The sequence below is a fragment of the Salvelinus namaycush genome, chromosome 25 (assembly GCF_016432855.1).
Source record: "Salvelinus namaycush isolate Seneca chromosome 25, SaNama_1.0, whole genome shotgun sequence".
Taxonomy (NCBI): Eukaryota; Metazoa; Chordata; class Actinopteri; order Salmoniformes; family Salmonidae; genus Salvelinus; species Salvelinus namaycush.
Genome location: NC_052331.1, coordinates 7,471,278 through 7,497,305, shown reverse-complemented (window position 1 = coordinate 7,497,305; position 26,028 = coordinate 7,471,278). Strand labels below are relative to the sequence as shown.

The 26,028-nt window shown below is 41.0% G+C and overlaps 1 protein-coding gene across 1 annotated transcript; it reads left to right on the top strand.

The window, feature by feature from the left end:
• Positions 1-1,729: 1,729 nt before the first annotated feature.
• On the top strand, positions 1,730-18,965 carry LOC120020056 (nuclear receptor ROR-beta-like). The gene is made up of 9 exons (XM_038963492.1): positions 1,730-2,124; positions 15,124-15,209; positions 15,431-15,572; positions 15,748-16,266; positions 16,382-16,509; positions 16,616-16,748; positions 17,362-17,469; positions 17,821-18,044; positions 18,457-18,965. The coding sequence occupies exons 1-9, from the start codon at positions 2,118-2,120 to the stop codon at positions 18,619-18,621; spliced, it is 1,512 nt and encodes a 503-aa protein (XP_038819420.1). The 5' UTR covers positions 1,730-2,117; the 3' UTR covers positions 18,622-18,965.
• Positions 18,966-26,028: the final 7,063 nt, after the last annotated feature.

Genomic DNA, 26,028 nt, shown 5'->3' with positions numbered 1-26,028 from the left:
TCGCCAATTCGTTTATATATATGTTGAAGAGGGGTGGGGCTTATGATGCATCCCTGTCTGACCCCCACTGCCCTGTGGAAAGAAATGTGTGTGTTTTTTGCCAATTTTAACCACACACTTGTTGTTTGTGTACATTGATTTTATAATGCAGTATGTTTTTCCACTAACACCACTTTCCATCAATTTGTATAGCAGACCCGCATGCCAAATTGAGTCAAAAGCTTTTTTGAAATCAACAAAGCATGAGAAGACTTTGTTTTGGTTTGTTTGTTTGTCACTTAGGGTATGCAGGGTTTTCTCTCTCTCGCTCTCCTTGTCAACAGACTAGAGTAACGTATTTGCATGCATGTCTCCCAGCTATGTTGGAGTCCTCCCTCTCCTTCCCTCCCTTTCTCCCTCCATCCTCTCCCCACTAGCCTGTTCTGTAGTTATGTAAGTCTTCAGGTCAGAGTGTCACCCCAGTTGTCAAGGGAGACAGAAAACAGAGTGGCTATGGAAGAGGGACATGAGAGAAGAGAGAGAGAGGGAGGATAGAAAGAAAGGATACAGATGATAGAAAGAAAAGAGAGATTTATGATTATACTATAATTATGTATTATCAGTCATTTAAATAAATTAAAGGGAGAAGGAAGACAGATGAGGCATATGTAACGGATGTGAAATGGCTAGCTAGTTAGCGGTAGTGCACGCTAATAGCGTTTCAATCGGTTATGTCACTCGCTTTGAGACTTGAAGTAGTAGTTCCCCTTGCTCTGCAAGGGCCGAGGCTTTTGTGGGGCGATGGGTAACGATGCTTCGTGGGTGACTGTTGTTGATGTGTGCAGAGGGTCCCTGGTTCGTGCCCGTGTCGGGGCAAGGGAACAGTCTAAAGTTAATCTGTTACACATAGTTGTTTAGCAACACATGGTACACATGGTTGTTTAGCAACAAACTAACCCATGCTCAACTATGGAGAAAAACAGACGGGGTTGGCTTAGATTGTTGACAACATGTAAACTATATTTCCTCTCCAAATGTTTATTGAAAACATAAATACATTTGCACAATGAGCACTTGTTGTCTCTCAAATATATCGTTACAGTTGTTGGTTAGATAGCTAGTACATTTTTGCCATATTAGCATAGACTTGACAGTCAAAACAGTCAAAACACCTCTAAACAAGACATGTTATCAATAACAAGATATGACGATATTGAGTGGTGTGTGGCTTCGCGCTCCACTCACTCCAGTGTCGCTCCATAAACCTATTGCGAAATCTGCCTTCTCCCGGTTTCATAACTAAACTGCCAGAGCCTTGCATGACAAAGCACAACCCCCAAACAGCTCTCACACAGGAGAACTTCCCTGTGAATGGCATGAATCAGAAGTAATCATTAGTAATAATTGCAACACAAAGCTCCGAGTTTTTATTATCATAATGCCCATTGTTCTTAGATATGGCCTATCCACCTCAACACAAAGTGCATGAGAAAAAGGGTGTAATAGCCCATAGTGTTATGTCCATGCCTTGCAGAAAATCTTGATTTGTGAAAAACGACAAAAAAAACGATATTTTCAAACCCACGTTACTCTAAATGAGAGTTAAAGCGGTAATTGTTGTTTGTTATTGCCAGTAGATCTGATTTCCCTTAAAACTCGATCCCGCGTACGCGCGGCCGCGAAGACTCGAAGAGGAGCTATCTGGAGTGTGAGATCATATGAGAGTCCAGTCCACGCGTCGAAAAGTAGGTTAGCAGGGTAGACAGAGTGAAAGGCAGTCAGAACGAAAAAGGGGAGTTAGAGTATTGGGACCTTGCTTGCAAGCTAAACCACCGTGGGAGCATTTTGTAAAAAGTTACCGAAATAGTGCATCGAGACAAACAGGACACAATTCAACTTGAACAGTCGATTTTCTTTGTATTTGATTCACCATTGCAAGACTTTGTCGAACGATAACGAAACACTCGCGGATTTTTGCCTTGTTTAAAAAAATATATATAAATCTAGTTCGTTAGGCTAAATACGTTTTATTTTACGTGCCAGCAAATGCTTGTCTTTCAACAGTTGGACATATATTTTTATTCTGTTACACACCCCATGAAGTCCAATTCATTGATCCAGAAACGATAATATTCAACATGAGAGGTACATTTATTATTAGGCTATCATTCATATTCAAATGACCATCGTATACCTTGCAATGTCACATATACTATTTTTAATAAACATAGTATATATGTGACATTGCAAAGTATACGATGGTCATTTCAATATGAAACAATGTATAGAAAGCTTTTGAAATGTAAGTTACTGTAGGCCTATTGTGTAATTAACAGTGTAACTGCTTTCTTTTCGAAGTGCGTATGATGCTAATCTCATGCTGTTTTGCCTGACTGGTTTATCTGGCTAGTTCTGCCAGGTGCGCCGCTGTGAATGGGCGTCCTGGCTGTTAGTGTATAGACTGGCGAGAGTTTTCTGTCTGACAGAGAACTAGTGAAAATGCTTATATTCATCATAAAATATTTTGGTTCAATATTTGAACAATGTTGCATTTAATTCAGGATTGAGACCATATGGTTGTAAATAGCCTATGTGTTTTGTTTTAAAAGTCTATGATTTGACTTTTTGCATTAATGTCATAATCAGGTTCATTCCACCTGGGACTGTCTGTAAAATGTGCCTGGGGATCCATATTGGGTTATGCAATGAGTCGATAGGAGGTGCACACTGGTAAAAATGTGCACTACAGGTTCTAAAATAGGCTACACATGTGATCAAAACATCATTCAATTGGAATAGCAGGACTAAAATTAGTTGCCTATAAATTAAACAATTACATTTGTAAATCATACTGGCATATTTATGGCATTTTATTTTAATATCTTTGCCAGAATAGTAGCCATCCTGAGCACAAACGGCACTATAAATCCATGTTAATGAAACCAGAATTACACTGAGTGTACAGAACCTTAGGCACACCTGCACTTTCCATGACAGACTGACCAGGTGAAGCTATGATGTCACCTGTTAAATCCACTTCAATCAGTGTAGATGAAGGGGTGGAGACAGGTTAAAGAAGGATTTTTAAGCCTTGAGACAATTGAGACATGGATTGTGTATTTGTGCCATTCAGAGGGTGAATGGGCAAGACAATAATTAAGTGCCTTTCTAGGTGCCAGGCGCACAGGTTTGAGTGTGTCAAGAACTGCAACACTGCTAGGTTTTTCACGTTCAACAGTTTCCTGTGTGTGTCAAGAATGGTCCACCACCCGAAGGACATCCAGCCAACTTGACACAACTGTGGGAAGCAGTGGAGTCAACATGGGCCAGCATCCCAGTGGAACACTTTCGACACCTTGTAATCCATGACCTGACGAATTAAGGCTGTTCTGAGGGCAAAAGTGGGTGCAAATGTGTACACTCAGTGTGTAATATTGTTCATGTGTGGTGCTCAGTGGGTTAATTAATCTAAAATAATTAATTGTGTGTTTTCGGCATGTTGTGATGGTGGTGGCAGCATGACCGACCATGTGGAGGGAGAGAATGTTGTCTGTTCCACTGACCTAATTGGTCGCGTTCCCCTGCTCAGATGTTGCATGCATCAATCAATGGTTCTGGTTGCGTGCCCACGTCATTGACTGTCATCGACTGACATATTGCTTTAACGAATGATGTGGTTTAGGGATGGGCACGGTTATTCAAATATCCGAACTGACGTTAGTATTCGAATATCTATGTGACATTGCTACACAGAAGGATATACCATGACATTAGAAATTCTTAATTTTAATAAAACAAACTTTTGAATGTCGTTTTTTGACGTGCGTCGCCCGAAAAGACCGTACATGTCACGCGTGTAGCCTGTTGATGTTGGCACTACAGTCAGAGGTTCCATGTGTAGCAACGTGAAGTAGGAGATCTTTGTTCAATGAAAAATGAAATTCAAATTACATAATTCAATTAGCTAAATGAGAAGGAGTAGGCTACAATGAGCAAACGACAGGTAGGCTATCATCTAGCCATCTTAGCTAGCTTCTTTACATCGATTTGATGCAGTAAAGACAGGCACTGCCAGGTGGGATGATAACCTATAGCATTTATAAGTTTGTCTATCTAACTAGCGCCAGTCAGTGATACTTTTTTGTCTCTCTTCCTCCCATGTCACACACCACCGGCCCCAGCCCATCCCCGCTCTGCTGTAGAGCGCACTCTTCTGAGTCGCGCAGGCTGCGCAGCAAGTTTAAACAAAGTTTATAAATCAATACAAGTTTGACTATGCAGATATCTGGAAACATTTTATGATATTATTTGAATTGTGAAATTACTTAAAACAATCATCCCTAATGTGGTTAGCTGATACTAAAAATACCTATCTAGGTGTTGTAAGATCTGACTTGTCAGAAACGCCTGGGCAGAGGAACATGTCGACGTGACACAACATTTGGTTGATGCATTCGACGTCTGAGCAGGAGAACGTGACCTATGTCACCGAGCGAATACAGCATTCAGGAGGGCGGGGGCGAGAGAGAGGAGGGAGTGGCATAGACAGAGGGAAGGATCAGCAAAGGACGAAAACAGTTGGTTGCAGAGCCTTGCCTGGGGCATCCCGAAGGCAACGAGGTTGAACTCAGGCAGCAGGTTATAGATACATTTTCTTTAGCTCCTGGAATGGATATAGTAGTTGACATGATTGACAAAATCAACGAACAGAAAGATGATGATAAAAAGGTTCATACTTACTGCAATGCTACTTTGCTACTTTTGTTGCTGCCTATCTTCTCACGACGTTGCCTCTAAAATTGCAACGTTACTGCAATCAAAAGGCATACCAAGACTTGTTACAAGATAGACTAGCCTAATGTCTGTTGTCACAACAATGTAACAATACATTGTAAGACTGATAAACATATTGCTATTGTAGCATATAAAACATATATAAATATATATATATTTCTATTGTTGAATTACAGTATTTAGTGTTTGTTTGGATTGAGGGTTTTTGGCACAGAGGCTCCTCTGTTCCTAATCTGCTTGGGGAGGGAGGGAGATTGTTTTGGCCTGTAGAGGGTGGTTCTACTTCTGGTGGGATATCGAAATGTATACGCTAACTCGTTGACACTTCATTAAAAGCTATCACTAACACATGAATTTCACACATCAGAATATGCATATATATATATATATATATATATATATATATATAGTTATATTTGCATTCCATGTCAGACCATGAAATGCAAATACTTATTTCACAGCCAAAGTGGAAATAAGCATTTGTTCTGTAAGTGGGAAGGTAGTTAGGGGTAGAGCCATTTGAGTACAAAGAAATACTCACTGTACTTATTATTATTATTATCATGGTGATCTCGCTTCACCATATTGACCGTAAGCAACTCTGGGAGCTACAAAGCGAAAAGTTCATAATGGGAAAATTACCTCAGTTGGGAAATGAACTGTTACACTTTGTCCTTCACCTTGTCGGACACAACAGACAACAATCACCTAAGGGACTTGACTAGAGGGGCCTTGTATGTGGCAATATGTGCCGTGTTATGTTAGCCTAGAAAAAGTGGTAGGAGTGGTGACCCAGAAGGCTGGTTGGGTAAAGGGCATCCAATCCATCTGAGTTTACTGGCCCGCTGACACACTGACTGCTTGACACACTGACTAACTGACACAATAAAATTACCCCCACATGTTCCATGTTAGATTCCAAGAAAGGAGAAGGGTTAGAGGCCAGAGCCATAAAGCTATTGAATTAGCCTCTAGTAGAGAACACAGTTACGTGCTTAGGCTGTGACTGATAAACAGACAGAGGTAGCTAGTTTTATTCCCTTTTTAGTACGACAAAACCTATTCCCCATCAGGAGACTGAAAAGTTTTGGCATGGGTCCTCAGATCCTCAAAAGGTTCTACAGCTGCACTATTGAGATCATCCTGACTGGTTGCATCACTGCCTGGTATGGCAACTGCTCGGCCTCTGACCGCAAGGCACTACAGAGGGTTGTGCGAACGCCCAGTACATCACTGGGGCCAAGCTTCCTCCCATCCAGGACCTCTATACTAGAGGTCGACCGATTATGATTTTTCAACACCGATACCGATTATTGGAGGACCAAAAAAAGCCGATACCGATTAATTGGCTGATTTAAAAAAATAAAATAAAAAAAAAAGGATCTTTGTAATAATGACAATTACAATAATACTGAATGAACACTTATTTTAATATAATACTTAATAATATTATACTTAATATAATACATCAATAAAATCAATTTAGCCTCAAATAAATAATGAAACATGTTCAATTTGGTTTAAATAATGCAAAAACAAGGTGTTGGAGAAGAAAGTAAAAGTGCAATATGTGCCATGTAAAATAGCTAACGTTTAAGTTCCTTGCTCAGAACATGAGAACATATGAAAGCTGGTGGTTCCTTTTAACATGAGTCTTCAATATTCCCAGGTAAGAAGTTTTAGGTTGTAGTTATTATAGGAATTATAGGACTATTTCTCTCTATAGCATTTGTATTTCATATACCTTTGAATATTGGATGTTCTTATAGGCACAGTGTAACAGTATAGCTTCCGTCCCTCCTCGCCCCGAACCAGGAACACATTGACAACAGCCACCCTCGAAGCATCGTTACCCATCGCTCCACAAAAGCCGTGGCCCTTGCAGAGCAAGGGGAACTACTACTCCAAGTCTCAGAGCGAGTGACGTCACCGATTGAAACGCTATTAGCGCGCACCCCGCTAACTAGCTAGTCATTTCACATCGGTTACACCAGCCTAATCTCGGGAGTTGATAGGCTTGAAGTCATAAACAGCTCAATGCTTGAAGCATTGCGAAGAGCTGCTGTCAAAACGCACGAAAGTGCTGCTTGAATGAATGCTTACGAGCCTGCTGCTGCCTACCATCGCTCAGTCAGACTGCTCTATCAAATATCAAATCATAGACTTAATTATAACATAATAACACACAGAAATACGAGCCTTTGGTCATTAATATGGTCGAATCCGGAAACTATAATTTCGAAAACAAAACGTTTATTCTTTCAGTGAAATACGGAACCGTTCCGTATTTTATCTAACGGATGGCATCCCTAAGTCTAAATATTGCTGTTACGTTGTACAACCTTCAATGTTATGTCATAATTATGTACAATTCTGGCAAATTAATTACGGTCTTTGTTAGGAATAAATGGACTTCACACAGTTCGCAATGAGCCAGGCGGCCCAAACTGCTGCATATTCCCTGACTGCTTGCACGGAACGCAAGAGAAGTGACACAATTTCCCTAGTTATAAGAAATTCATGTTAGCAGGCAAAATTAACTAAATTGCAGGTTTAAAAATATATACTTGTGTATTGATTTTAAAGAAAGGCATTGATGTTTATGGTTAGGTACATTGGTGCAACGACAGAGCTTTTTTCACAAATGCGCTTGTTAAATCACCCGTTTGGCAAAGTAGACTGTGATTCGATGAGAAATTAACAGGCACCTCATCGATTATATGCAACGCAGGACACGCTAGATAAACTAGTAATATCATCAACCATGTGTAGTTAACTAGTGATTATGTTAAGATTGATTGTTTTTTATAAGATATGTTTAATGCTAGCTAGCAACTTACCTTGGCCTCTTGCTGCCCTCGCGTAACAGGTAGTCAGTCTGCAAGGCAGGTGGTTAGAGCGTTGGACTAGTAACCAGAAGGTTGCAAAAACGAATCCCAGAGCTGACAAGGTAAAAATCTGTCGTTCTGCCCCTGAACAAGGCAGTTATCCCACCGTTCCTAGGCCGTCATTGAAAATAAGAATGTGTTCTTAACTGACTTGCCTACTTTAAAAAAGGTGTAATAAAAATAACCGATTGTTATGAAAACTTGAAATCGGCCCTAATTAATCGGTCGACCTCTACTCTATACCAGGCGGGTCGGAGGAAGGCCCTAAAAATTGTGAAAGACTCCATCCACCCTAGTCATAGACTGTTCTCTCTGCTACCGCACGGCAAGCAGTACCGGAGCACCAAGTCTAGGTCCAAATGGCTTCTGAAATGCTTCTACCCCCAAGCCATAAGACTCCTAAACATCTAGTCAAATGGCTACCCAGACTATTTGCGTCGCCCAAACACACACACACACACACACCACTGCCACTCTGTTGTCATCTATGCATAGTCACTTTAATAACTCTACCTACATGTACAGTTGAAGTCGGAAGTTTACATACACTTAGGTTGGAGTCATTAAAACTCGTTTTTCAACCACTCCACAAATTTCTTGTTAACGAACAATAGTTTTGGCAAGTCGGTTAGGACATCTACTTTGTGCATGACACAAGTCATTTTTCCAACAATTGTTTACAGACAGAAATTGTATTACAATTCCAGTGGGTCCGAAGTTTACATACACTAAGTTGTCTGAGCCTTTAAACAGCTTGGAAAATTCCAGAAAATGATGTCATGGCTTTAGAAGCTTCTGATAGGCTAACTGACATCATTTGAGTCAATTGGAGGTGTACCTGTGGATGTATTTCAAGGCCTACCTTCAAACTCAGTGCCTCTTTGCTTGACATCATGGGAAAATCAAAAAAAATCAGCCAAGACCTCAGAATAAAAATTGTAGACCTCCACAAGTCTGGTTCATCCTTGGGAGCAATTTCCAAACCCCTGAAGGTACCACGTTCATCTGTACAAACAATAGTACGCAAGTATAAACACCATGGGACCACGCAGCTGTCATACCGCTCAGGAAGGAGACGCGTTCTGTCTCCTAGAGATGAACGAACTTTGGTGCGAAAAGTGCAAATCAATCCCAGAACAACAGCAAAGGACCTTGTGAAGATGCTGGAGGAAACAGGTACAAAAGTATCTATATCCACTGTAAAACAAGTCCTATATCAACATAACCTGAAAGGCCGCTCAGCAAGGAAGAAGCCACTGCTCCAAACCGCCGTAAAAAAAAGCCAGACTACGTTTTGCAACTGCACATGGGGACAAAGATTGCACTTTTTGGAGAAATGTCCTCTGGTCTGATGAAACAGAAATATAACTGCTTGGCCATAATGACCATTGTTATGTTTGGAGGAAAAAGGGGGAGACTTGCAAGCCGAAGAACACCATCCCAACCGTGAAGCACGGGGGCTGCAGCATCATGTTGTGGGGGTGCTTTGCTGCAGGAGGGACTGGTGCACTTCACAAAATAGATGGCGTTATGAGGAAGGAAAATTATGTGGATATATTGAAGCAACATCTCCAGACATCAGTCAGGAAGTTAAAGCTTGGTCGCAAATGGGTCTTCCAAATGGACAATGATGCCAAGCACTTCCAAAGTTGTGGCAAAATGGCTTAAGGACAACAAAGTCAAGGTATTGGAGTGGCCATCACAAAGCCCTGACCTCAATCCTATAGAAAATTTGTGGGCAGAACTGAAAAACGTGTGCGAGCAAGGAGGCCTACAAATCTGACTCAGGTAGCTTGTGGAAGGCTACCCGAAACGTTTGTCAGGAGGAATGGGCCAAAATTCACCCAACTTATTGTGGGTAGCTTGTGGAAGGCTACCCGAAACGTTTGACTCAAGTTAAACAATTTAAAGGCAATGCTACCAAATACTAATTGAGTGTATGTAAACTTCTGACCCACTTGGAATGTATTTGGCTAAGGTGTATGTAGACTTCCGACTTCAACTGTACATACTACCTCAACTAACCGGTGCCCACGCACATTGACTCTGTACCGGCCCCCCTTGTATACATAGTTATTTTTTACTGCTGCTCTTTAATTGCTTGTTACTTTTATCTCGTATTCTATCCGTATTTTTTTTAAACTGCACTGTTGGTTAGGGGCTCACTGTAAGTATTCGGCGCATCTGACTAATAAAATTCGATTTGATTAGATTGTTCGCGAGATACCTGGTTTGGGTGTGTTGTGAGAAAATAGACCTATAATGTTACCACTTTGAAACTTTGTCTTTCTCTGAGATATCTGCGTTGAGTTTAGGGTTAGAATGAGTCATTTTGAACATGGAAACTTCTGTGCAAAAACTTTAACCTTGTGTTAGTTTGGCCTCTACGACTGAAACAAACTGGGGACACCGATTCACATTTCTTTGTTATGTAACTAGTTCAGTTACATTTTACTATGTTGTGGTTGCTCTCCAGGAGGATAGGTCAGAGGTTAAAGGGGATTGGAGGGATTGGTGTGGCAGCCCAGGTCAGGAGTCAACTGCAGAACTGAATGATGATGTCACGAAATGGGGGTCTGTGCATAGCAAATTTGTGGGTGTTAAAATCTTGGTGTTAAGGTAAAAAGTATTGTGAGTTATATCTGAGTGTTGATTCTAGTGGGGTTAACACCAGTGGGATTTAAATTGACGCCACCTGTGGTGAATAAATGAAGTGTTAATCAGCTGGTGGTGTTACTCGACTGAAGAAGACATGGGAGGGGCCTAATTATCGTATTTCCCAGGATGTTTTGTTGCAGGTTGCGTTTTAGGATAGTTTGTTTTAATATCAATGTTTCTGCATGCACATTGGTGGATTCATTGATCTTATACTACACAAAGATAAATAACATACATTTTCCGAAACTAATCCAATCAGTAAATTATTGGACTTATTTCACCTGTTATTGAGATGGTTCTGCCAGTTTAGATGGTTTAGGTAGTCTCATTTATTGATCTTCCCTACCTTGGCAGTCATTCTAACTGCAGATTGCGGGTGATTAAAAGTTCCAATTGTTGGATATCCTAACTCTAGCTGGATTGCAACAGGAATTATATAACACTTTGCAAGCCAGCATTATGTGACTTGCTGATGTGACCTGCAAACCAGGAGGTTATGACCAGTGTGTTAGGGTAATACTAGGCTGTGGAAATATGGTATTGTAAAAAAATATATATAAAAAAATCTCTATGGTCATAAATAAGTAAAAAAATTAATTATTTATATTATCTTAGGCATTCAATTGGTAAAGGCTACAGGACTGAAAATCATTGAATGCAGCAACCATGTCTCTGTCACTAGCAAACATAGTAATGGATGGTACTTCTACCTCTAAAATTCACTCAACAGGCACCCTGGGAAATAAATATGAAAATAAGGCACCCTGCAGTGTTAAAACAACACCCCAAAACAAGTTAATGTAACACCACAGGTGTTAATTCCCTAACACTGAGAAAGTGTAATGGCATTAGCTCTAATAAAAAAGTTAATTTAAGTTGGAATTTGCAACACCCATGGCGTTAGGGACCCAACACTCTTGGTGTGTTCGTTTATCAAGACTTTGAAAAGTGTTAGTTTAACACTTTCGGTGGGTCACATATAATTACTAAAAGTGTTTAATTTAACACTGGGAGTTAAAATTCCAATCACAAATTTGCTGTGTGTTATTCTGGCCGCTGCCTTCCCTCAAGCTGGGGACAAGAATTTCAATACTTGAAGCAGAAGTTCAATGTCAATGAGAGTAGTCAGATAGCAGACATGGTACTGCTGGACCTAGGGCTGTGGCGGTCATGGAATTTTGGATGACAGTTATTGGTCAGCCAAATGATGCGGTCACCTTAATAACCGTTCAATTAGCAAAGTTATTTTAATTTTGTACTTAAAGATGTACATTATCTCCTCTTTTCCTCTCCTGACTGCATGTGCTACTGCAGGGAGGGGGGGGCGTTCCCTAGGCAGCCATAGACTCGTTTGCTATAATATGTTTCCGTAAGGAACAACAAAGTTTAATCACGTTGTAGAGTCCATGTTACAGCAGAAACGGACTGAACCTCACGGATGCCCGGCCATCCTGTCTTCTTCAGTCAGCTGTTCTCACCAAACACAAAAAAAACGTACAACGGTTAATATATTTTCATGACGATCTTCATCCATAATCGTCCGCTACACAGAGAAACTGTGTCAGTAGGACAGAATAGTCTGGCAGGCAACCGCGCCTAAGTGATATCCCACACAACCAACCCCAGACAGGCCCTGCCCGCTCCTCAGCCAATGGGAGCTGTAGCGACAGAGTAGGCAGGGCGGTAGCGTTGCTAGAGTGACCTCCCCGAATGAGTGTGTTCGCGGAATGCTTGCAGATGAGAGTTATATAATCGAGAGGAAAGGGAGGGGGAGCGAGCGGGGGTTTGGAGAGAAAAGAGAGTGCAGAGGGGGAAGAGAGAAGGAGACACTTTTTTTCCATTGCATGCCTGCAGCTGCCTCAGTCGCTCTGTGTATTTGAGTTATTACTTAGAGAGGACAGCAGAATTTCCCAGTTTAAAAAACACATTTCAATTGATATTTTCCTACATGCAATGCCGCAACAACAATGCATTCAATTACAGTGTAAAGTGATTTTCCTTATGTCTGCCTCTTGGAAGACTAAAGAGCCCATGTTTTATGAATAACACACATTTGTTCTCTCTTTCTAGAGGACAAACATAAAATAGACTGACAGATTGAGTAATGTTAGCATGTCACATTCATAAGTTAGTTGTTTTTGTCTCTGTTTAGTTCTGTGGCTGTGGTGAACTAATACAGCTGACCGGCTCTGTCTGTTTAAAAGGAAACATGTTTTTCTTCTTCAAGTACTGCCCTCCATTTTAGCCTCTCATATCATATGGGCCCCGTGTATGTGAAGGGAGAGAGTGGGAGAGTGTGTTTGAGGGGACTGAGGTTTCTGACACATGACTCTGTCTATTTCTGTCTCTTTCACTTCACTGGGTCCACTGTCAGACAGACAACTTTAGAGACACTCGGCCAAGTTCAGGTGCAAAACATTTCAGTCAAATCATCCGCCCGCTCCTTTTATGTTTACTTTGAGCTGTACTATTCTCTTTGCTGGATGAATCTGTCTGGGGTGCAACTGTATTTGTATGAAATGTGGCACATACAGGTAACTGCCAAAATAAAGGAACCAGTGAGTCCGGTTACATGCACACAATAATGTGATTATTGCATATAGTCAGATTAATATAATAGTTCAATTAAAACATTTACATGCTTTGCAAGAAGAAGGATTTCTCTAATAATCCCGTTTACATGGACACATCTGAAATCAGGCTACCCGACGACACTCTGATAAATGCAGGAAATCAGCAATGAAAATAAAGGTTCTACTACAGCGACCATGTTATTTTCGGGAAGCGTACTTGATTCTGAGCTGGGACATGTACAGTTTGTCTGTGAAAACGACTTCTAAGACACATACGTTCAGTTGTTCCGAACTCAGTCCATTCACGCTAATGAGGGAGGCTCGCTTGGCTGGTGCTGGCACGTACGTAGATCAAATACACCGCTGGAACGCCGGTTGAAGGCGTTTACATGTCCTAATAATTCAAAAGATTGCTCAGGAAACCAGGTGTTTTAATCGGTGTATGCTTACTTCGATTTTGACCTTAAGCAGATTTATGATAAGCAGTGTAAGGTGTTTACATGACTATTGCATAATCTGCCTACTGCCATAGTCAGGTTAATATTGAATTGTTACTGTGCTTGTAAACGTTTATTAATTTTTTTTTAATTGCACCTTTATTTAACCAGGTAGGTTAGTTGAGAACAACTGCGACCTGGCCAAGATAAAGCAAAGCAGTGCGACACAAACAACAACACAGTGTTACACATGGAATAAACAATGGAATGGAATACAGTCAATAAAACAATAGAAAAAGTATATATACAGTGTGTGCAAATGAGGTAGGATAAGGGAGGTAAGGCAATAAATAGGCCATAGTGGCAAAATAATTACAATATAGCAATTAAACACTGGTGTGATAGATGTGCAGAAGATGAATGTGCAAGTAGAGATACTGGGGTGCAAAGGAGCAAAATAAATTGACAGCAGTATGGGGATGCGGTAGTTGGATGGGCTATTTACAGATGGGCTATGTACAGTTGCAGTGATCTGTGAGCTGCTCTGACAGCTGGTGCTTAAAGTTTAAAGTTAGTGAGATATGAGTCTCCAGCTTCAGTTATTTTTGCAGTTCATTCCAGTCATTGGCAGCAGAGAACTGGAAGGAAAGGCGGCCAAAGCAGGAATTGGCTTTGGGGGTGACCAGTGAAATATACCTGCTGGAGCGCGTGCTATGGGTGGGTGCTGCTATGGTGACCAGTGAGCTGAGACAAGGCGGGGCTTTACCTAGTAAAGACTTTTAGATGACCAGGAGCCAGTGGGTTTGGCGACGAATATGAAGCGAGGTTAAACGTACTCCGTAACACCAACAATAAATGTCTTTATATGGCGTTGGGCCACCAGAAGCCGCCAGAACAGCTTCAATGCGCCTTGGCATAGATTCTACAAGTTTCTGAAACTCTATTGGAGGAACGCAATACCATTTTCCCATGAGAAATGTGATCATTTGGTGTTTTGTTGATGGTGGTGGAAAACGCCGTCTCAGGCACCCCTTGGGTTCATATATGGTGACTGAGACACACATACACCCTTTAAACCACCTATGCCCCTTTAAAAACCCTCTTTCAAAGTCACTGAGATCTCTTCTAGCCATGATAGCCAAAATAATGGGCAACTCTGCATTTTATTCGTGACCCCCATTTACTCGAGTGTTTCCTTTATTTTGGCAGTTACCTAGAGTAGATGCGCCATGATTTCAAGTCAATATTTTCCCATTTGAATGCCTTTGTCTGCTGTTGCTACACTGAGAGCATACAAGGCAGAGCCAAACTGACAGCCTGCCTTACACTTTCACCAACTCGTCCTTCACACTGTGCTAACCACAGCCACATGCCAGGTGGAAACCTGTTAACCGGTTGCAAACGCCAATATTCCTCTGACTCGAAGCCAATGCTAGCCTTGCAGAGTGTCTATAATGTATGTGTGAACGTTTGCAACACCTTATGCAATCACATCTGGTTTTGATACAAGCTCTTCTTGGCCGTGCCCCAAGAGAGATTGGCCTCAGCGGGGGTGTTATTCAATAGTGAGAGGGGTGTGTGTGTAGGCTGTATCAGTCTAATTTCCTGTCCTTATTTTGAGATCTACTAGCTGTAGACTTGGCAGGGAATTATTATTTTTCTGCATTCTCATTAGGTTTTGATACAGGTTTGATAACTCACTTGATGGCTTAATCTTCATAGCTTTTTTCAATATGTACTCTCTCTCTCTCTCTCTCTCTGTGTGTCTCTCTCTCGCTCTGTGTGTCTCTGCAGCTCAAATAGAAGTAATACCCTGCAAGATCTGTGGGGACAAGTCCTCAGGAATCCACTATGGAGTTATTACCTGTGAAGGCTGCAAGGTGAGCAAGTACTAGAGTTTTTCCACTTCACCACGTCACAAAATAGGTAATGGGAGACTGACTGTCTTAACAATGTAAAACCAAGACGAGCTGCAATAGAAAATATCCTTTGTTGTCGTCGGTGATTTAATACATCCATGCTATAACATCTAGGTTTATGATACTGGAATTATATACATTATGTAATAATTTGACTCATTCCATTGTGTTTCTTTGTGTAGGGGTTCTTCCGCCGCAGCCAGCAGAACAATGCCATGTATTCGTGTTCCCGCCAGAGGAACTGTCTTATTGACCGAACCAACCGCAACCGCTGCCAACACTGCAGACTGCAGAAGTGTCTGGTGTTAGGCATGAGCCGGGACGGTGAGTCTCTAACTCTCACACACACACACACACACACACACACACACACACACACACACACACACTTGCAAGTATTCTAACCCAGAGGATAACTCATGACAGCATTGTACAACAGTTATTTCCAATCCACACAGACATTGACTTATATTCTTCCCTGTCGCTTGTCTCCATCCAGCGGTGAAGTTTGGCCGTATGTCTAAGAAGCAGCGCGACAGCCTGTACGCTGAGGTCCAGAAGCACCAGAAGAACCAGGAGTGTCTGAACCAGGGTCTGTCACTGTCCAGGGAAGACGTGGCTGGGGGAGAAAGCAAGGGGGACAGGCACGGGGATCTCAGTCGCTCCTACAGCAGCGGGGGCTCCAGCTCCACCCTGAGTGACCTGGATGACATCGCAGCGCTCCCCAAACTGTTTGACCTCCCCTTGACCCCACAGGAGGCCCACGAGTACTGCAGCCTGGAGCTGCAAGAAGACCACGGCGGAAGCACTGGGAACACCTCCAATTCTTCATCACCATCATCATCCTCGCCCATTTCGTCCAATCAGAATTCTCCCCAGCAAAATCTACTGGATGTCACCGACGCCAATGGGATCAAACACGAGTACCAGATGTTGTCGCACACACACACGCTCCTGGCACACACACACGCCACACTGCTAGAGACACTGCCTGATGACTGCACTCTTATGGATATAGGTAAGAAATCTATTACTATTGCTATAACTAACATAACCAACTAAGTTTCCCAGTATCAAGTAAACATGTTGTCTGTGGTTGTCTTGTATTCGTAAGTGTGCCTGTGTTGTTTCAGAGCGTATCACCCAGAGTGTGGTCAAGTCCCACTTGGAGACGAGTCAGTACAGCTCTGACGACCTGAAGAGGCTGACATACAATCGGATGCAGTACTCACCTGAGGAGACTCGCAACTTCCAGTGCGAGGTGAATACACACACTCACACTCACACACATTGCACTCACCATCACAATACCTAGTATAATATTGCATTATCGTCGTATTAAATGATAATTTCTCTCTTTCTCGCAGTCTGCAGAGTCTGTGTGGCAGCAATGTGCCCACCACATCACCAATTCCATCCAGTACGTGGTGGAGTTTGCCAAACGCATTACAGGCTTCATGGACCTGTGTCAGAATGACCAGATTATTCTGCTCAAAGCAGGTCAGTACCTATATATATGCAAACTAGACTGACTGCTCAAATCACTTCAGTTCTTACAGGACATACATAGACACACTGATACGCAAAACTAGGTGGGCATGTTTATAAAGATCATTCTTTCTGTGTGACATGCACACTCTCTCTTACACACACACTTACATATGCAAACAGTATACCATAGCACCACGTGAACATTTCTGTAATGTGAGTGAAGAAATGGTGTAAATGCTTTATCTTGCTAACTTTGGCTCTTGTACTTCTTTTCTCCAACCTTCTTCCTTTTGTGCTCGTTTTATTTGTATTGGTTTGTTTTTTTACAAAACACACATCACTGCTCTGACCATTTAACCATCTCTGGAACCTACATTTCTGTATATAATTTATCATTATATCTGCAACACACAAACACATTTATTTTACAATACTCCATATTATACCATTTGTAAATGTTTGAAACCCCTTTTGACAAATCCATCCTACGCTGCTGATTTTCTAAATGTTCAAACGCCTTACATCTGCTGTCCTCCAATCTGAAATATTTACTTTTCATTGTGTGTTTGTGCGTTGGAGCATTTTCCGTCTTCTCTGTGGCTCTCTGTGGTTACCATTGCAGGCTGTCTGGAGGTGCTGTTGATTAGGATGTGCAGGGCATTTAACGCCACCACCAACACCATGTTCTTTGATGGCAAATTTGCCTCCGCTCAGCTCTTCAAAGCCCTCGGTAAGTGTCTTTATAAATAGGCTACTCTTTCTGCGATACAGTATAATGTATAGGGTTTTCCTAGCCACCGTGCTTCTACATCTGCATTGCTTGCTGTTTGGGGTTTTAGGCTGGGTTTCTGTATAGCACTTTGTGACATCGGCTGATGTAAAAAGGGCTTTATAAATAACATTTGATTGAAATTGGATTGATACTGTTAGCTACTGCAAATTAGCCTGATCAAAAACCAGCCTGACCGCTGATCTTTATGTAAGCTCGCGAGATTGGGATAGTAGGTGAGGCTAACTCGTACAATTCAATGAAAACTCAACATGGTGTCTGGATATCTAATATTGTGACATTTCTCTGCAGGTTGCGATGACTTGGTCAGTGCCGTGTTTGACCTGGCTAAAGGGCTCTCCCGCCTGCAGCTGACCGATGAGGAGATGGCTCTGTTCAGCGCCGCTGTCCTTCTGTCCCCAGACCGACCATGGTTAGCCGACAGCCAGAAGGTCCAGAAGCTACAGGCGAAGGTCTACCTGGCTCTGCAACACAGTCTGCACATGAGCGGAGCTGCCGACGAGAAGCTAGACCAGGTCAGGCCTAGCACACTCCACAGCACCATAACAACAATACCCCACAGTCTCTAGCCATGCCCCAGTTGTCATTAGCTGAGATCCACCATATTGGAGTTACTGGTGTAGCATATGTCTCCTCTCTAAGAACTTTATGATACGATCCTCTCCAGAATATCCCAAACAGCCGCATATGCACATTTTATAGGGCCTTATGGCCTGAATAATCTTGTGCCGTAGACATGCTGACATTCTTTAAATCGAACAAAGGCAGTTAACCAGTCTAGTGCTGTAGACCGGATCTATCCCATTTTAGCTTAGCTTAAGTACATACACATTTCATGCATTCTCCAGATTTTTCCCTTTCCATCACACCAAGTCCACAAATATTGATTGTGTTTTCCTGACTGATCCTGGTGTGTCCCCTCTGTAGATGGTATCCAAGCTGCCGATAATGAAGTCCATCTGTAATCTCCACATCGACAAGCTGGAGTTCTTTCGTCTGGTCCACCCCGAGACCGCATACAGCTTCCCACCACTCTACCGGGAAGTGTTTGGGAGTGAGATCTCTCTCCCCGACTCTACAAACAACTCCTAGAGAGAAAGATGGAGTGAATGTGTTAGAGAGAAATAAGTATGGAGGTAGGGAAGTGAAAGGAGAGAATGAATAAGTGAGGGATATAAATAGTGACCTCAGAAATAACCAGCTGTTAACGAGACAATCCAGGACTTAAAATACTCAGTCTCCCAGCATCCTGTTGTGTTAGTCCACCACTATCCCAGCAGGCCATACACCTTTCACTACAGACTTCACCTTCATGGTCCTTTTGTACCGTAGCACTTTGGACAAACTAATGGGCGATATGCATATTCTACAGTATGCACATAGATCATTTAGCATTAGAACTAGAGGTCGACCGATTATGATTTTTCAATGCCGATACCGATTATTGGAGGACAAAAAAAGCCGATACCGATTAATCGGCCGTTTAATTAAAAAAAAAAAAGTTTTTTAAATACATATATATATCATACACACACACACATTTTTGTAATAATGACAATTGCAACAATACTGAATGAACAATGAACACTTTTATTTTAACTTAATATAATACATAAATACACACACAGCTCTGAAGTGACAATGATACTGAAGAGTCTGCTTAGGAGACAAATACTCTCAACTGTTTGAATAAAAATAGAGTTTAAGTTACCTGTGATGAATGTTGAAAACAAAAACTTTAATTTCTATATGCAGGAAATCCTATTTTAATAATGGGCATGGTAAGAATTGACAACCAAAGTGCGAGTCATAATTCCCATGACACCTAGCAAAATCTGAAAAGCGGTTCCTTCATTTATTCCATAGGATATTTTTAGATTCACTTAAAATAAGGTCTGTGTTTCGTGTAGGCTTGCATCACCGTGCCAATTTTATAACTGTGTAGATATCCATAGGACAAGGTAACTCTGATCAATATTGGCTAAATATAAGCGAAGATTAAAAAAAAATTGTAGAGTGGATTGATGAAAATATGTTGACAAACGTTACCTTATCCTAGTGAGATTTACACGGGTATCAAAACGTCGAGGCGGTTTAAACCTGCACGAAACACAGACCTTATTTGAAGTAGATCAAGACCTTCTCTATGGAAGACATGAACGGTAAAATAACGAAGGAACCCCTTTCAAATTCAGCCGCAAGTTATTACAGGAATTATAACGCGTCGACTATTTCTCTCTAAACCATATACCTTTGACTAATCCGGAAACTATCACCTCGAAAACAAAACGTTTATTCCGTTCCGTATTTTATCTAACGGGTGGCATCCATGAGTCTAAATATTCCTGTTACACTGCACAACCTTCAATGTTGTCATAATTATGTAAAGTTCTGGCAAATTAGTTCGCAAAGAGCCAGGCGGCCCAAACTGTTGCATATACCCTGACTCTGCGTGCAATGAACGCAAGAGAAATGACACAATTTCACCTGGTTAATATTGCCTGCTAACCTGGATTTCTTTTAGCTAAATATGCAGGTTTAAAAATATATACTTGTGTATTGATTTTAAGAAAGGCATTGATGTTTATGGTTAAGTACACATTTGAGCAATGACAGTCATTGATTGATTGTTTTTTACAAGATAAGTTTAATGCTAGCTAGCAACTTACCTTAGCTTACTGCATTCGCTAACAGGCAGGCTCCTCGTGGAGTGCAATGTAATCAATGCAAGATTGGATCCCCCGAGCTGACAAGGTTAAAAATCTGTCGTTCTGCCTCGTTCCTAGGCCGTCATTGAAAATAAGAATGTGTTCTTAACTGACTTGCCTAGTTAAATAAAGATTAAATAAAAAGGTGTAAAAAATAAAAATAAAATCATTATTATTATTTTTTTTAATCGGCGCCCAAAAATACCGATTTCTGATTGTTATGAAAACTTGAAATCGGCCCCGATTAATCGGCCATTCCGATTAATCGGTCGACCTCTAATTAGAACATCATTTTTCAATGCTCCCCAACCCTGTCATGAATGTACCTCACTGACAAGCACCAATGCACCAGCTAGAGCCCCACACCAAATGTAAATACTAACATTCTGCTTCAATTCAACTGTTCAATTTAGAATCATTGTAATTCTTTGGTTCTACTCAACATACCCAGGGTTCATTCATTTGTAGTCCCACAGACAGTTCTTGGCGGTACCATATACAGTTGAAGTCGGAAGTTTACATACACTTAGGTTGGAGTCATTAAAACTCGTTTTTCAACCACTCCACAAAATTCTTGTTAACAAACTATAGTTTTGGCAAGTCAGTTAGGACATCTACTTTGTGCATGACACAAGTAATTTTTCCAACAATTGTTTACAGACAGATTATTTCACTTATAATTCACTGTATCACAATTCCAGTGGGTCAGAAGTTTACATACACTATGTTGACTGTGCCTTTAAACAGCTTGGAAAATTCCAGAAAATGATGTCATGGCTTTAGAAGCTTCGGATAGGCTAATTGACATCATTTGAGTCAATTGGAGGTGTACCTGTGGATGTATTTCAAGGCCTACCTTCAAACTCAGTGCCTCTTTGCTTGACATCATGGGAAAATCAAAAGAAATCAGCCAAGACCTCAGAAATAAAACTGTAGACCTTCACAAGTCTAGTTCATCTTTGGGAGCAATTTCCAAATGCCTGAAGGTACCACGTTCATCTGTACAAACAATAGTATGCAAGTATAAACACCATGGGACCATGCAGCCATCATACCGTTCAGGAAGGAGGCACGTTCTGTCTCCTAGAGATGAACGTACTTTGGTGCGAAAAGGGCAAATCAGTCCCAGAACAACAGCAAAAGGACCTTGTGAAGATGCTGGAGGAAACGGATACAAAAGTGTCTATATCAACAGTAAAATGAGTCCTATATCGACATAACCTGAAAGTCTGCTCAGCAAGGAAGAAGCCACTGCTCCAAAACCGCCATAGAAAAGCCAGACTACAGGTTTGTAACTGCACATTGGGACAAAGATTGTACTTTTAGGAGAAATGTCCTCTGGTCTGATGAAAGAAAAATAGAACTGTTTGGCCATAATGACCATCGTTATGTTTGGAGGAAAAAGGGGGAGGCTTGCAAGCTGAAGAACACCATCCCAAACGTGAAGCACGGGTGTGGCAGCATCATGTTGTGGGGGTGCTTTGCTGCAGGAGGGACTGGTGCACTTCACAAAATAGATGGCATCATGAGGTAGGAAAATTATGTGGATATATTGAAGCAACATCTCAAGACATCAGTCAGGAAGTTAAAGCTTGGTCGCAAATGGGTCTTCCAAATGGACAATAACCCCAAGCATACTTCCAAAGTTGTGGCAAAATGGCTTGACTTCAATCCTATAGAAAATGTGTAGGCAGAACTGAAAAAGCGTGTGTGAGCATGGAGGCCTACAAACCTGACTCAGTTACACCAGCTCTGTCAGGAGGAATGGGCCAAAATTCACCCAACTTATTGTGGGAAGCTTGTGGAAGGCTACCCGAAACGTTTGACCCAAGTTAAACAATTTAAAGGCAATGCTACCAAATACTAATTGAGTGTATGTAAAGTTCTGACCCACTGGGAATGTGGTGAAAGAAATAAAAGCAGAAATAAATCATTCTCTCAACTATTATTCTGACATTTCACATTCTTAAAATAAAGTGGTGATCCTAACTGACCTAAGACAGGGAATTTTTACTAGGATTAAATGTCAGGAATTGTGAAAAACTGAGTTTAAATCTATTTGGCTCAGGTGTATGTAAACTTCCGACTTCAACTGTATGTAGGCTACATATACAGTACCAGTCAAAAGTTTGGACACACCTACTCATTCAAGGGTTTTTCTTTATTTCTACATTGTAAAATAATAGTGAAGACATCAAAACTATGAAATAACACATATGGAATCCATGTGGTAACCAAAAAAGTGTTAAACATATCAAAATATATTTTAGATTCTTCAAAGTAGATGACAGCTTTGCACACTCTTGGCATTCTCTCAACCAGCTTCATGAGGTGGTCACCTGTAATGCATTTCAACTAACAGTTGTGCCTTGTTAAAAGTTAATTTGTGGAATTTCTTTCCTTAATGCGTTTGAGCCAATCAGTTGTGTTGTGACAAGGTAGGGTTGGTATACAGAAGATAGCCCCGTTTGGTAAAAGACCAAGTCCATATTATGGCAAGAACAGCTCAAATAAGCAAAGAGAAATGACAGTCCATCATTACTTTAAGACAAAGGTCACTCAATACGGAAAATTTCAAGAACTTTGAAAGTTTCTTCAAGTGATGTTGCAAAAACCATCAAGCGCTATGATGAAACTAGCTCTCGGGCTGCGTGAATCAGGCCTTCATGGTGGAATTGCTGGAAAGAAACCACCACTAAAGGACATGAATAAGAATAAGAGTCTTGCTTGGACCAAGAAACATGAGCAATGGACATTCGACTGGTGGAAATCTGTCCTTTGGTATGAAGAGTACAAATTTGCGATTTTTTTTGTTCCAACCGTTGTCTTTGTGACGCAGAGTAGGTGAATGGATGATCTCTGCATGTGTGGTTCTCACTGTGAAGCATGGAGGAGGACGTGTGATGGTGTCGGGGTGCTTTGCTGGTGACACTGTCAGTGATTTATTTAGAATTCAAGGCACTCTTAACCAGCATGGCTACCAGAGCCTTCTGCAGCGATACGCCATCCCATCTGGTTTGCGCTTAGTGGGACTATCATTTGTCAACAGGACAATTACCCAACACACCTGCAGGCTGTGTAAGGGCTATTTGACCAAGAAGGAGAGTGATGAGTGCTACATCAGATGACCTCCACAATCACCCGACCTCAACCCAATTGAGATGGTTTGGGATGAGTTGGACCGCAGAGTGAAGGAAAAGCAGCCAACAAGTGCTCAGCATATGTTGGAACTCCTTAAAGACTGTTGGAAAAGCATTCCTCATGAAGCTGATTGAGAGAATGCCAAGAGTGTACAAAGCTGTCATCAAGGCAAAGGGTGGCGACTTTGAAGAATCTAAAATATATTTTGATTTGTTTAACACTTATTTGGTTACTACATGATTCCATGTGTTATTTCATAGTTTTGATGTCTTCACTATTATTCTACAATGTATAAAATAGTAAAAATAAAGAAGAACCCTTGAATGAGTAGGTGTCCAAACTTTTGACTGGTACTGTATCTTGTGCAGGTATGTACTCACCAATTTTCACCAAGGGACCAATTTTATGATTCAGTTATTTATCTGTTAAATATAAGAAGATATAAACCGGTATGACATGCCACACTACTTGGTGCTGATCATTGTCTGCCAGTAGGTTAATAAGAAACTCACAGAATGGTTACACACACACAGACATAGGCACATGTTCTGACAGTGTTTGGTGCTGCCCTTTGTAGGCTTTTAAAATGCAATGAGAAACCTCAGTCCCACACCCCCTTCCCTTGTTAATGCCACTTAGAGACAAGAAGAAAATAAATGATCTTTTAATTTATATACACATTTATAAATAAATATTTTAATTAAGAATGTATATAGATAAATGTGTGTGTGTATATATATATATATTTAGAGAGCAAGAGGGTGTGAGATGGAGAGAGGGAGATGAGCGGAGAGAAAGGGAGAGAAAGAAAAAGGGATAATGGACTCCGAGTGATCTCAAAAAAAGCACTCTTAGAAAAAAATTTTTTCCCTGGACTGTTTTCCTCTCACTGGTTTCCAAGGCAACACCCACCCCCATTGCAACCCAGTGGGGTTATGTACTGTATGTCATGTGACCAATGGGGAGGAGGCAGAACCCTCTTTGCCTAGTGGATACTCCCGGGGTAGGCAGTCCAATCACACAAAGGCAAAGGAGGAGACACGTTCTTGGGCCAGTATCTGAACTGTACAGACTATGGCCCAACATTGTCAATGACCCAATATTGACGGAAACGTTGGACCCTTGCCTCAGGAGACCGCTGAAATAAGTATTGAGGAGAAGAGTTTCTCTGTGATAGTACCTAACCAGTAACAGCCAGCCAATAGGAATAGGCTCCCCTTCACTCATAGCTTTTCTTTGGGTTACAATTAAGTTCGTATGTGTCATAAGCTTTCTTTGCTGGTTGGATCAACTGTATTATTTTTGTACATTGATGTTCCTGTGTCCTCCACTCACTGTATGTCAAAGATATTTCCTATCCACTGTCCCACTGGGTGGGCACAAGTCTAATGATGGACTGAGCTACCAGCTACCCCTGAGTTTGGCATTGATGTTAATTAGGTTTAGGATTCAGACAGAGCATCACTTACCCCTTTGAAGAGTATGGACGGACAGCATATCCTGATTCTAATTCAGTCCTTATTGAACTTATTGAACTGTAATGTTCCGGAACAGAATATTGAGAATAAGGTTCTAAGAACTCACTCCAGAAAGGGTTCAGAGTGACTCAGGGAGCTAGCTGAGTTCAGTCTGGGTCCTCTCACCAGTGTCTTCTACTAGCCTTGTATTCTTCTCACCTCGCACCTAAGACAAGACCCATAACCTTGATCATTGTGTACGTAAGCTCTATTTTTGTGAATGGTACTCAGTGTCAAATATCTTTTCTCTTTATTCTCAATATTATAAAACAATCTGAATTTTAAAAGACAGAATCAAGAAAATAAAAATAGAATTTAAAAAATATTTTGTTCTTGTGATTCAATGTTACCTTGGTTGTGATTTTTATTTCTCTGTTGATCTTTGATTATTTTATTTTTTATGTCATAACTGACTTTACAAGACAAAAAAAGTTATATTTTTTTAAGAACCTAGGGAAATTCAAAAAAATCAATAACATTTCTGTCTTCCCCCCAAAATGTACAAGAGGTATTTTGTTAGTTAAAGAGTAAACGAGTCAATCAGCTCGATATATATTGTACATTGGGTTACATTACATGTGCTTTAAAGAATGTAATAAAAGTATTTCTTTTGAATCAGTTAAGTCTGTCTTTTAAAAATGTCAATTCCCTCATCACAAACCTGGTTTATTCACTTTTTATTTTTTATTTTAAATACCACTTACATCATGTAATGAAGTGGTAATAGTATGGCAACAAGTTCACAATGGAAACATTATTTGCCTAGATGTGCCTTAATTTCAGTATAATCATATTCTTGTTTTCAGGGTAATACACAATATACTTGTATGTGCTATAGTATAGAGGGGGTAACAAAAATAATATCTGAAATGACTAGATAGGTGTGAATATTATCGTGATGGCTCCCCCTAGCCTTCCAACAAGCTAAGTGGAGCGTCTGCCATATTGCTGTCACTGATCCTGATCTGTGAACACTGAAGTTGTAAGAACTTAAAGGGCTAGGGACTAAAATGGGCCTATGTATAACACATTAGCCTGGTCCCAGATCTGTGCTTTTGCCTACTCCGTTGTCATTGTTTGGCATGACAATTCCTTAAGAAGTTGGCAAGAGAGCAGAAACAACACCACATCGC